The sequence below is a fragment of the Phocoena phocoena genome, chromosome 4 (assembly GCF_963924675.1).
Source record: "Phocoena phocoena chromosome 4, mPhoPho1.1, whole genome shotgun sequence".
NCBI lineage: Eukaryota > Metazoa > Chordata > Mammalia > Artiodactyla > Phocoenidae > Phocoena > Phocoena phocoena.
In genome coordinates, this window is record NC_089222.1 from 134,347,402 (window position 1) to 134,360,650 (window position 13,249).

The following is a 13,249-nucleotide window of genomic DNA, read 5'->3' on the forward strand; positions in this document are numbered from 1 at the left end:
GCTTCCCTGGTGGCGCAGTGGTTGAGAGTCCGCCTGCCGATGCAGGGGACACGGGTTCGTGCCCCGGTCCGGGAGATCCCACGTGCCGCGGAGCGGCTGGGCCCGTGAGCCATGGCTGCTGAGCCTGCGCATCCGGAGCCTGTACTCCGCGACGGGAGAGGCCACAACAGTGAGAGGCCCGCGTACCGCAAAGAAAAAACAAACAAACAAAAAAAACGCATGGCCTTAAACTGTCATCAGAGCTGCCTGGTGGGCCCAGAGCTCTCTGCTGAGTGCCAGGCCCACACACCACAGCCTACATCTGGGCCTGATGGACCCTATAAGACACCTCAGACTCAACATATTCAAAACCAAATCCACCTCCCATCCACACCCACTCCTCCTGCACAAGCATACTTGCATCGTCTACTTAGATCCTTTTTGTCCTGAGGTCTCGCACATTCCTTCTTCCTGGTTCACACCTTTCTATCCTCTTTGATCTAATTCTCACTCAGTCTTCAGACTCTCAATTTCAGTTTCTCTGGTAGAACTCTCCCGACTTCCCAACTCAAGGTCAGGCAGCTGCCCCATGAACTACTGCAGCATCGTTCACCAGTGCATTGATGTCACGTGATTACAACTGCCTGCTTACTTGTTTGTAACACCAACTGAGCTGTGAGCTTGGGGAGAGCAAGGATGACATCTGTTGAATTTACAGCACCTAGCATGGACCTGGCACATGAAAGGTACTACATAAACGTGTGGACCAAGTAAACAAATGAACAGTGAAATGTGAAAGTGAGATGATCTTCTGAGGTGTTCAACTCTTAAATGCATTATCTAGACATACAGGGTATCACAATATGATGCATTGTCATTTTATAAACTAAGGTATGCATCTTAATGGAAAATATGCTAAAATAATACAGCACGTATATAGCATTAAAAAGCAAATGCATTTCTTAATCACATTTAAGGAAATTACTATATCGAGATCATCTGTCCTGAACTCCAAACTTGAAATGATTACATTTATATGGCTGGGTTCAGTTTCAAATGCATGTGTTCCTAGCCACTTTGAGAATCTTTTAAAATTACTTTGAAATATATCCTCTTTTGAACAGACTTGTGGTTGCCAAGGGGGAGGGGGGTGGGGGGTGGGGGAGGGATGGATTGGGAATTTGGGACTAGCGGATGCAAACTATTATATGTAGAATGGATAAACAACAAGGTCCTACTGTAAAGCACAGGGACTATATTCAATATCGTGATAAACCATAATGGAAAAGAATATGAAAAAGAATGTATGTATGTATGTATGTATGTATGTATGTATGTATGTATGTATGTGTGTGTGTGTGTGTGTGTGTGTGTGTATAACTGAATCACTGCTGTACAGCAGAAATTAATACAACACTGTAAAGTCAACTATACTTCAATAAATTTTTTAAAAAAGAAAGCAACATATCTTCTTTTGTAGTAATTATTCTTTTGTAGTAATTATTTTGAACCCATTTCGGCACATTGAGCTTCTACTTTTCTACCTTAACTACAATTAGGGGGACAAAACCACACACCAAAAATACTACTTTGTGCTCTTACGACACAAGGACATAAACTAACATTTGGAAAGGTCTTGACCTTTGCATGGCAGAATGGCAAATACATTTAAGTCTGGGTAAAAGGAAAAGACTCACAATACGATGCAAAACAAAATCTCGTTAATATTGCTCTCAGTGTTACAAGAAGGAAGAGAAGGATAAACTTGGAGACTGAGACGTTACTGATGGGAAGGAAACACCTTGAAGGACAGCAGTAAATGTGTTCAACAAGCAGACCTTCCATATCGAAGTCGGCCGCAACCTCCGCGTCTTCACCCAGCAGGGTGGAGCTTGTTGAGGACGGCAAGGGGACGCTGATTTTCTCTAAACTCATTTCTTCTTCCAAAGTTTTGATCCAGTCTGGGCTCTTTAAAGTAATAGTTATAGTCCGACCCAATAACTAGTTGAGTAAAAGAGATATAAAATAAAAATTCATTGCATGAAAATTCACTATCTTGAACTACAGTGCCTGCCTCAGTCATACTATGACAACAGTACAGGCTTCATTCAGCTGGACTCAATTCAACATAACCGTTTCACATATACTGTATTCTTAACTAATTTTTTGTTTTGTTTTGGTTGGGTTTTGGTTTTGGGGTTTTTTTTTTTTTTGGCCGCTCCACGCGGCTGGCAGAATCTTAGTTCCCCAACCAGGGATCGAACCCGGACCCCCCCCTGCAGTGGAAGCACATAGTCCTAACCTGGGAATTCCCTTAACTAGTTTCAAATGTCCCCAACCCTCCCTTTAAAAGCCTGTGTTGCTAAATCTCAGGTCTTCTTTCTTAGGATGCACACAGATTTAAGTTTCCTTTGCTGCAGTAAGTATCTTTCCCTGGCCAGATATAAATTCACTGACAACTCTACTACAGAATTTTATACTTCCTATGATTTTGATTCACAGATTAAATAATTGTCCCTACATGAGACAACTAAAGAAAGGACAGTAGAAAATCCTTAAAATAATTTCCCTGTTCATTTGGGCCTTCCTAACTTGGTGTAATGGTCTTGAAAGGTGCTATACTGTCAAAGTAGTTTCAGCATTTCAAACGTCAGAAGAATATTGAGAGAATTTAAGACCATTTTAAATCTTCAACGAAAGTTAATCATTCTGAAAACAGAAAGACTGGTATCTGTGAAACTGGCACCCTGCCTTTCCTATAAATGTGAGAAGCTTTTAGACAAAAGTATAATCTAAAACAACCAACATATTATAATCAAGTTACACTGTCCTGTGGATGTATTAAAAAAAATACTTTCCTTACGTGCTATTGACATTAGAATTCTTTGAAGGCATAGGCTGGAGAGGTTGAAAGCTGCTGGCATGAACAGCACAGCCGTGTTTAATAGGAATTTAGTGTCCACCCTGAGCTTTGAAGTCAGAGTCCTAAGAACTAATAATTCTTTACTCACTTATTAGACCAAATCAATTAAATTTCAGAACTTGGCAACAGGCTTCATATGCCATTTGTTACTTTTTAAAGTCAACAGCATTCTTTATATATTCACCAAAGAATACTAACAAGTATTCTTAAGCCTCAGTCACTATAATGGCCATTTAAGAGGCACTTCATCAAGAATATCCACTTGGCAGAGATCAGAGCCAAATGAAAAGAAAGAAATTTAGACAACAGAAAAGAAGATGCTTAAGAAGGTCATCCTTCAGGTTTGTCCTGCTTATGCTATATACTTTTTCCAGATTCTCCCCTGGATCGGAAGTGTTCCTATTGATCTTGCGTCTAGAAGATTTCAGGCTGGAACAGTGGTACTAACAAAGATAGACCAGAGGTTTGGAAATGTCTAACTTTCAAAAGGATAAATCAAACATTATTATGCACTTTCTCAAAACATTATTTTTTCAGAATTTTGAAAATCTTTTAAGGGAGCTAAGGGTGGGTCCTTTCTAAGAGCATAACATACATGACTATACTTGAGGGTGAGGAACAGAGCTGAAAAGGGAGGAAAAAAACAAACAAGGAAAATGATCAGGGGAAAGACAAAAGAAATATTCAGAAAGGGAATAAGAGCTGACAAAGAATGCCAAACTGAGAGCCGCTCTTAAATATTTACAGCACCATGGGAGAAGGAAGGGCTTTTTAAGATATCAAAGGTAGAACTAAGTTTAAAGATCAGTAATTTCCATATGGTGAAGACACAACAGAGTCATAAGGCAAACTGGGAAGAATATCTGCAGCGTATTATGAAAAGGGATTAACATCAAGGGAGCTTCAAAAGATGAATAGTACCCCAAGGGAAAAATGAGCTAAGGTCACAAACAGCTCGTCAGAGAAGTACAAAATGACCAATGAATTAAAAGAGCTAGCAATCAAAATCTTAACACAGAAATGACACACTTCTAGTTTTTCAGACAGTCAAAGTTAAAAAACATCCAATACTGATTAGAATGTTGGATGTTAGGTAATCTGAGGCATAATACAACTAGATACATTCCTTCTGAAGAGCAGTTAGCCAACAAGTATCAACATTTAATATGTTAATATCTTTGTCGTAGCAAATTTACATTTAAGAATTTATCCTAAGGAATAATAGCTAAGCATGCAAAGTTAGAGCGTACACAGGGGTTCCCTGGAATGCTGGTTTTAGTAATTAAAAGTTGGAAACAGCCTCTTGCCTTCCAAGATGGCCCCCACTCTGTCTATGGAGTGTGTATCTCCCTGAATAAACCTTCTTTCACTTTACTATGTCTTGCTCTTGAATTCTTGCCTGCACAAAGCCAAGAACCCACACTTGGCGGCCATCCCAGGGACTCAGACATGACTTGGGATGTGCCCATCCTCTCGCACCCCACTCTCTTTCCTGCAACATCTTTTCCGGCACCCAATGCGGGGCCTCAAAGGCCATAATCTCAATCCGCCTGTTGGGCTATGGCTCCCCTCTGAAGGGTGGCTGGGCCTTATCCTGAGCCATGGAGATTCGAGTAGCCCGTTAAGTGGCAGCTGACGTCGCCTGCAGGGTCTGGCAGAGAGAGCAGTTCTCTGGCCGTGAAGAAGCGCACTGAGGCCAAGGCTTTTCCCCCTCAGTCTTTCTCATTCTCCTATTGCTCTATCTTTTTGGACTTGAAAAGATCCACCCAGACGACCACCAAACATCCAAATTAAGACTGCGCGGCAAGTAATTGACAACTTGGTTGGGTCTAAAGAACTCCTGCCAGGGGGCTTATCGGGTGGCGCAGTGGTTGAGAATCTGCCTGCCAATGCAGGGGACATGGGTTCGAGCCCTGGTCTGGGAGGATCCCACATGCCACGGAGCAACTAGGCCCGTGAGCCACAACTACTGAGCCTGCGCGTCTGTAGCCTGTGCTCCGCAACAGGAGAGGCCGCGACAGTGAGAGGGCCGTGCACCGCGATGAAGAGTGGCCCCCGCTTGCCGCAACTAGAGAAAGCCCTCGCAGAGAAACAAAGACCCAGCACAGCCAAAAATTAAAAAATAAAATAAATTAAAAAAAAAAAGTTGGAAACAACCTAGATGTCTATTAATAGGAGTTTGGTTAAATACATTTATGTATTTATCCACATAATAAAATTAATTTTTAAATTAATGTTTAATTAAAATGCAGTCATTAAAAATGACATATTTGTTCATATAGAAAGATGTCCATGATATGTATATCTCATTTTTGTTAATATATATGAACATGTATATGTAATCCCATTTGTTTTAATATATATATATGCCTATGTGAAGGTTAAGAAAAATTATTTTATAATGGTAGGACCAGAAGTGGTCTTTATTATTTCTTCATACTTTTCTGTGTTTCTCAATTTACTTTTGCATGAGCGTATTACTAATGCATTTGGGAAAAACAAACAAAACCCTACAAAATCTATTTCAAAAGCAATATACATATGGAAATCTTTTTCTCCAAGGAAGTAGAAGTTATGTAACAGAAGAGGAAGCTCAGGTAAATCTTTACCGAGTTGCCTGCCATTGGAGAAATTAGGCCTGGATTTTAGTCCATCCTATCTAGTGACCATATACTTAGATATATAGGATTTGTCTAAACGCATTCAGAAAAAACTAATAGACAGAGCACTTTACAGGAGTAAAACTATTCCAGGACATTGATGTAAGTTTCCCACAATCAATGACATTTCAAATCGTAGGTTAGGAATATCTGCACTCATTACAAATTTCTAAAATGCCTCAATGGGATGGATTTGTTATCTACGGGAATTATTTTACCTACGCTTGAAAAAGGGACCTGGGTACCACAATCCAAGCCAATAAAACAAGTTCCTTGGAATAATGAGCACATTCCTCCTTTGTTTTCTTGTAAGTGAAGCATTTTCTTCCATTTGCTAGAAATCTTCTCTACTATATAGGTGAGCCAGAATATCTATTCCAATTAAACATTTTAAAGTTTTATATAAGAAAATATAATAAAATAAAATTTGGTAGTAAACATGTTTTCTTCTTAGTCTACATCAATGATTAACATCTCTAGGGTGGGACCAAAATAATCCTAAATTAGTCTGAAATCTAGTCTAAGTAATAAATATTAAAGCACAACACTAGGTCTTTTATCCTCCTGAACTGGAAATACATTTAGATAATTTGCTGCATGTCTCTAAAAATACAATCTTCAGACACTTAATTACAGAATGGTTTAGACTCAACAAATGCTACCTTACCTCTTTACCATTCAGGCTCAGAACACTCAAGGCAGAGCTTCCCTCCAAAAATGTAACCCACATTTTATCTTCTACAAATCTTTAAGGAAGGGAAAAACAAACAATAAAAAACCCATAATTAATACCTAAGGTATAACTAGCCCAATGACTAGTCCAATGATTATCGATTAACAAGGGCTTATAGAGGCCAGGAAGGAAGAGCGAGAGCAACAGGGCCAGCGGTGACCTGGAGAGGGCACTCTTTCCCTAAAAGCATTCAAATTCAAATTTCTTTCAAATACTTTGTTAATAAAACAGACTGCCAGAAGAAATGGACCGGTGGACCTCCAATTGTGATCCCTGCTAATCCAATCCTTCATTTCATGGACAAGGAGAAAAAGGGCCAGAGGTGAAGTGGCTTGTTCAAAGTGACCCTACGAGAATAAAATACAGGGCTAGGACCCAATTCTCCTGACCCTGTAGTCCAGTATTATGTATTTTCACTGTCTCAGTGACTTTCCTGAAGCAAATTTCCTTTGACCAAGAAAGAAGACAGGGAGTTGTCACAAAAAAAAAAAAAAAAAAAAAATTGATATCAGTCAATCAATCAATCAGACTGGCCCCAAGGAGCCTTAGATTATGGTCTTTGTTTTTATTCAATGACAGGCATTTAAATGACTTCAAAGGCCTGTGCTATCATTCTAAGTTTATAGTTTTGAAATAAGAAATAAGAAACCCCCAAAAGGAAAAATAAAAAGGATACTGGAACAAGCTCTGAAGGAGATGGTCACTGATACATAATAATGTTATCATGAAAAAAGAAAACAAATTACAACATTATCAGTCTTATTTACAGAAACAATTTTACCAGTTGAACTACTCCCAACTGTATAAATCAAGTTCAGAAATCCTTGCAGATTTTTCAGATGAGAGACAGTAAAACATGTACATGCGTACATACCCACACACACACAAAACATAGGTAAGAGACTCAATTTCTCTGGCATAAAGTTACTAAATTGCAGGATGCTGCCATTTGAAAGACACAGGGACATCATTCCTACCTAAAGACTATGAAGGGGATCTTTTTCAAATCGTTGGCAATGGGCCAGATCCACCCTCCAAAGGTCATAATCACTATCAACAGGCTGCATTTACGCTGCACCAGTCTCCCCCACGCCAAACCCTATTTGTTCTCTGATACTGGTACCAAAGCGTCTGTGGCCATGTGGCAGGGCTAATCTCTTGGTCCTATTCTTACGTGGCAATGTGCCCCCTATACATTTTGAACTTTAACAAGAGATTCTGGTTCTGATATCCATGGATTTATGTAGGACCTTTTAGAAGCTGTATTTTCTTCCTTTTCTTCACTCACGAGGATAAAAGCTTCTAGACTTTTCCCCCAATTAATATAAGTATCTAAATTTGCCCCATCTACATTTCCAGGGGATCTCTTACTTACATATGAAGACTTCACTCATTCCCTAATGGTTGCCTTATTCCAGAGCAAAAAGTGATGATCAGTTTAGCCTACCAGTGACAGTAGTCCTGTCCTTGTTTACTTTCATTGTCTGCTTTTTCTATTCTAACTTGGTTGTCTAAGGTGTAACAACCAGAATATTCCAGGTGAGGAGGCACAGCATATAATATTAGGATAATGCCTTGTTTTGTTACCAATTCTTTTTCCAACGATAACAAGCATTTTGGGGAAAGTTTTCAGCTCCAATTTAACACCAAGTTCTTTAGAGACCAGGATAAAGGCAGACAGGTCCTTTTCCTGCATCAGTCTTTCATCCCTTATGCACACTCTGGGTTCTCTCTGGCCCAGTGCAATATTTTAACTTGCTCAAAAGGGCATTTATCTGCTACTGTGCTGCCCACTCACACAGTCCATGTGATGCTCCCGGTGGTTTGGCATTTCTGTACTTGGCAAAGCTTACTGTCATCTGGAGATTTCACCATGTACTTGCTAGAGTCTTAAGCTCTCTAGACATTTTTTGTTTCATTTTAAACCTTTGGGGTAGATCTTTGTCAAATGATTTCAGGTTAAGTCTAAATACAATTTCCTCTCTACTTTCCCATTTACTCTCAGAAAGGAGAGTAAGGTTTCCCAGGCATGCTCCTCACTCCAGAAGAAACTATCCCATCTTCCTTCTGTGGAGTATTCTGTGCAGCGTCTAGGAAAGCCATTACACACATGCTGATATTCCCTAGATTCCAAACAGGAATTGGGTCTTCCATTTGTCTTCTGCTCTGCCACAGCACCTAATATAGAGATCTGCCCACTAACTAGCTATAAAACATCCCTAAATAAACAGAGGAACAGCACAGAAAGGAATTGGATAGTACCTCTTCCCTACGGAATTCAATACATGTTATTCAGTCTCTCAAGATTGCTGGGCATTTGGAATAGGCCGTTTTTTTAAACCACACAAGAGGCATCTGGTTCTGCAAAAGGCAGATGGTTAAGTCAGTGATGGAAACCAAGACGGGAAAGAATGACTCCTGACTATTCACCTGGCAGGGCTGCTCCTCCATCAGATGGAAATTAAATGACTTAAAATTACAGAAAACATCAAATTTCTTAAACCGAGGGCAGAAAAGTCACTCCGCTTTACTCCTGTCACTCCTTAAAAAAATGAAATAGCAATCACATGTTCATTCTTCTGTAGGGCTTACATGTTATAACGTATAGGAATCCTGGGAGAACACATCTAAATGTGCACCTATTCTTGTCATCAATTGTTCATATGAAGTTTTACTACTCAACTTTAAACTTTCTAAGTAGCAAGTCCAGTTTCAAAACCTGTGAGCTCTTTGAATAATATTTCTATAGTATGATTCGCCTTCAGTTCGGAAATACAAATACTCATGTGCTATTCAAATACTAAATAAAGTGATTTCTAACACAGACAATATTATTTACAAATCATGAGCTGCTTTTGGACAATGAATATTTTACTTACCTTATGAGTATAACTTCACCAAAATTTGTAAACTGTTGCAGAAGTTCATCAATCAAAGCATCATCGAAAAAATTCTTTTCTGGTAGAGAACTTTTGATTGAGACCAACACCGTACCATCTGGTGGACCCTGAACTGCAATTACTTCTTTATAAATGTTTTGCCTCTCTTCAGCTTCCACTTCAAATATATCGATGTCAATCAGGGCAACGACAGGCCTTAGGCATAAAGGAAGGAAGATGTGTTAGGAACATTTAAGGAAGGATGTATTTCAAATAAATTTCAAGCACAATTAGGAATACAGAGACTGTTTAAACCTATGGTCAGAAGTCTTCAGCTCGGCCCTTCCGTAGTACAGCAAAGTGCCAGGAGTCCACGTGTAGAGGATTTTGCTTCCATCTTGAAAACTAGCATTTAGGAGATCTAAATCTTCAGCTGCAGTCACAATAAAACAAAACATAGGACAAGCCACCTGAGCATGACCAATCGTGTGGAGCTCGTTCATTTCACTGGCTTCAGTTGTCTGAGGCTGGGAAGCCAGACACACTTGCTAACAGGCAAGAAGTCTAGACACCGTTAAGTTAAAAAGGTTTCTTGGTGAGGTTATCATGTTATGCTTTACTTAGTTAAAATTAAGATGAGCCTTTACTCCGAGGCTACTTAAAGGCCTGTGACCAGAGAGTGTTTCAAAAATAACCGAACAGACAGGTAGCAGTTCAAAATATCTGCAAACCGCTTGAGTTATTCAAATTAGAAATCTTAATTAGCATTCAGTTGACAATTCCGTAAAAATGTTTCCCTGCTTCTCTTTGTATGACACTACATCACTGAAAGAAAACAAATTGAAAAATTAAAGTATTACAAGCAGGTCTGAGAATTTTTTTTTAAGTTTTATATTTAAATTGAATTTATTTTATTCTAGATAACCTGTGTTGAAAAAAAAATAGTAGTCCTCCTCGCCTTATTTGATATTTGTATCATTCCCTTCTTCCTTGTAAAATTTGCACTAGTTCACTTAAATGAAGAAGTCCATTTCCCAACTTTCCCAACCTGATCTATCAAAAGGCCATTTCCTTCTTCTCCAGAGGACACGGTCTGTCCATGCAGGGGTGCGGCACTTTTCACTGGTGTCGTAGTCATCAGAAAACAAATCATATTTATATGTTGGAGCAAAGGTTACTTTTCCTTCTAAAAATCCTCTAAAAATCTAAAATAAACATACATAAAGTAAGTTATTCGAAAAGGCAAAAACGTTCTGTTTTCATTCAGGCAGCCATGCATTAAATGTCTATTATGCACTGGAGACTCATGAAATGTATGTGCCTCTGATGAACACTTCTAACTGAATGGAACGGAGCTTAAGAAAAAATAACCCAAGACGTGGGCTTTATCATGCCACTTGTCTGACATTTGATTAAGCAAAGTACAAAATCGTGAACAATGGAATTCCACCAGACTTTTGAGCTACATGACACATTTAAAACTGTATGGGATTTTGGAAATCAAATAGTTTGATGTCTTATTCTCAAATGAGGGATTGGGGCCTAAGAAGGTTACAGGGTATCCATCAGAATTTATTGGGGCCTGAGAAGGTTACATGGTATCCATCAGAATTTAATTCTGATGACCAGAAAGATACCATATCAAGTGGCTTCAATCACCTCTTCTTAAAAAACTTTTTTTTTAAATAAATTCTTCCAACTTTTGTGGTCACAAGTTTTTAGAACTAAGTCTCAAAAAGGCAGATGATATGAGAAACAACAACATCAAAATAAAGCAAATTACCACAGGATCTTAAAGCCAAAAAGCTCTAGCCCTGACAAGTAAGATTCTAAATTCGCTATTACTGAAAGAAAAAATGTATATTCTTCTACTTGAAAGTGAATCTTAGGGAGACACAATATATTTTTCCTCCTGGAAATTATTATGAGTTTTCCTTTCCTTTTCTTTTTTTAAAAGAGAAGGCAGGGCTACCCTGGTGGCACAGTGGTTGACAGTCTGCCTGCCGATGCAGGGGACACGGGTTTGTGCCCCGGTCCGGGAAGATCCCATATGCCGCGGAGCAGCTGGGCCCGTGAGCCATGGCCGCTGAGCCTGCGCGTCCGGAGCCTGTGCTCCGCAACGGGAGAGGCCACAACAGTGAGAGGCCCGCGTACCGCCAAAAAAAAAAAAAAAAGAGAAGGCAATTTTCTACCTGTTAAACTATAGATATATATCTACTAAGTATAAAGAGACTCCAAGAGGTTAAAAAAAAAAAAAAAGCAACACTTTAAGAAAAGTATGTTTTCATAATCAAAGGTCCCTTCTTCCCAATGCAAGTATCTTAAGTATGTATCTACCTGTCCAGCATTTTTCTGGTTGATAAGCTGATCTCCTGCTATAAGAGAATCCCAATTTTGCTGTCTTATGAGCTCTTTCACTTCTTCATTAGGAAGATCGATTCGGTAGTTGAAATCACCACACCAAAATACGTAGTCATGGGAGAACAGCATCCTCCCCTGGAAGCCAAGAGAGAATTTTAAACAATTAAAAAAATGTTTTACAACTTCTTCTTTGCCTCACCCCTGCCATGCCCCACCTATTTAACCCCACAGTAATTACACATGAAGTACCTAATATTTAGGTGAACAATGCTGACATTTCTAGGAACTACCTTAAATTTTCAAAAACTGATATAGAATTTGGGGTAAATTGAAACACATTTCAAAGCTTCCTCTTCAAAAACAAGCCACAAGAGTTTACCATTGGAAAACTCAACTTCCGCGCTATTTCCACAAAATCTTCATTTCGTTCTTTGACCTGCGATTGTCCTGCAGCAAAGTGGCTGCAGACGAAGCAGAGGCTTGTGGTGTGGAACAGCATTCGTATTGCGACTGCTCCCTTATTTCCAGTTGCGCCTCCCATTCCAGTCTTCACAGTATCAACTGCAACATCCCTTTAAAAGGAAGAATTCTAAGTCAAAGATCAGAAATTCCAATAGTTCCGTGTGCATAAGAAAATAGGAATGTCTGTTACATGATTATAACATCACACATTGTGGGGCACTTTGAGGGCAAGCCTGTGAAAGAGTACAGTGAAACTATTAGTGATTCTTTACTCAAGAACACATTTAAATAGAGTTACCATATGATCCAGGGATCCCACTCCTGGGCATACATTGGGAGAAAACTATAATTCTAAAAGACACATGCACCCCAATGTTCACTGCAGCACTATTTACAATAGCCAAGATATGGAAGCAACCTAAATGTCCATCCACAGATGAATGGATAAAGAAGATGTGGTACAGGGACTTCCCTGGTGGCGCAGTGGTTAAGAATCCGCCTGCCAAAGCAGGGGACACGGGTTCAAGACCTGGTCTGGGAAGATCCCACACGCCGCAGAGCAACTAAGCCTGTACACCACAACTACTGAGCCCGCGTGCCACAACTACTGAGGCCCACGCGCCTAGAGCCTGTGCTCTGCAACAAGAGAAGCCACCACAGTGAGAAGCCCGTGCACCGCAACAAAGACCCAACGCAGCCATAAATAAATAAATAAATAATTTTTAAATAAATAAATTTAAATCTTCAGAAAAGTTTAAAAAAAAAAGTACTACTTTATAAACAAAAAAAGAAAAGAAAAGAAAAGAAGATGTGGTATATATATACAATGGAATACTACTCAGCCACAAAAAATAATGAAATAATGCCATTTGTGGCAACATGAATAGACCTAGAGATTGTCATGCTAAGTGAAAGGAGTCAGAGAAAGACAAATACCATATCGCTATAAGCAAATGAACTTATTTACAAAACAGAAGTAGACCCACAGACACAGAACACAAATTTATGGTTACCAAAGGAGAAGGGGGCTGGTGGGAGGGATAAATTAAGAGTTTGGGATTAACATATACACACTACTATATATAAAATAGATAACTAATAAGGGCCTAGTGTATGGCACAGGGAACTCTACTCAATACTCTGTAATGGCCTATATAAGAAAAGAAGCTAAAAAAGAGTGGATATATGTATATGTATAACTGATGCACTTTTCTGTACACCTGAAACTAACACAACATTGCAAATTATACCC

General features: G+C 39.3%; 1 protein-coding gene across 4 annotated transcripts in view; it reads right to left on the reverse strand.

The window, feature by feature from the left end:
* Positions 1-13,249, reverse strand: part of SYNJ1 (synaptojanin 1) — an 87,076-nt gene that overhangs the window by 16,422 nt on the left and 57,405 nt on the right. For all 4 annotated transcript variants that reach the window (XM_065876700.1, XM_065876701.1, XM_065876703.1 and 1 more), the window contains 7 exons: positions 11,915-12,107; positions 11,512-11,670; positions 10,223-10,379; positions 9,490-9,607; positions 9,175-9,390; positions 6,230-6,308; positions 1,818-1,980 (listed from right to left, as the gene is read on the reverse strand). In XM_065876700.1, coding sequence (XP_065732772.1) covers positions 1,818-1,980; positions 6,230-6,308; positions 9,175-9,390; positions 9,490-9,607; positions 10,223-10,379; positions 11,512-11,670; positions 11,915-12,107 — 1,085 coding nt within the window. The remainder of the gene's footprint in view (positions 1-1,817; positions 1,981-6,229; positions 6,309-9,174; positions 9,391-9,489; positions 9,608-10,222; positions 10,380-11,511; positions 11,671-11,914; positions 12,108-13,249) is intronic.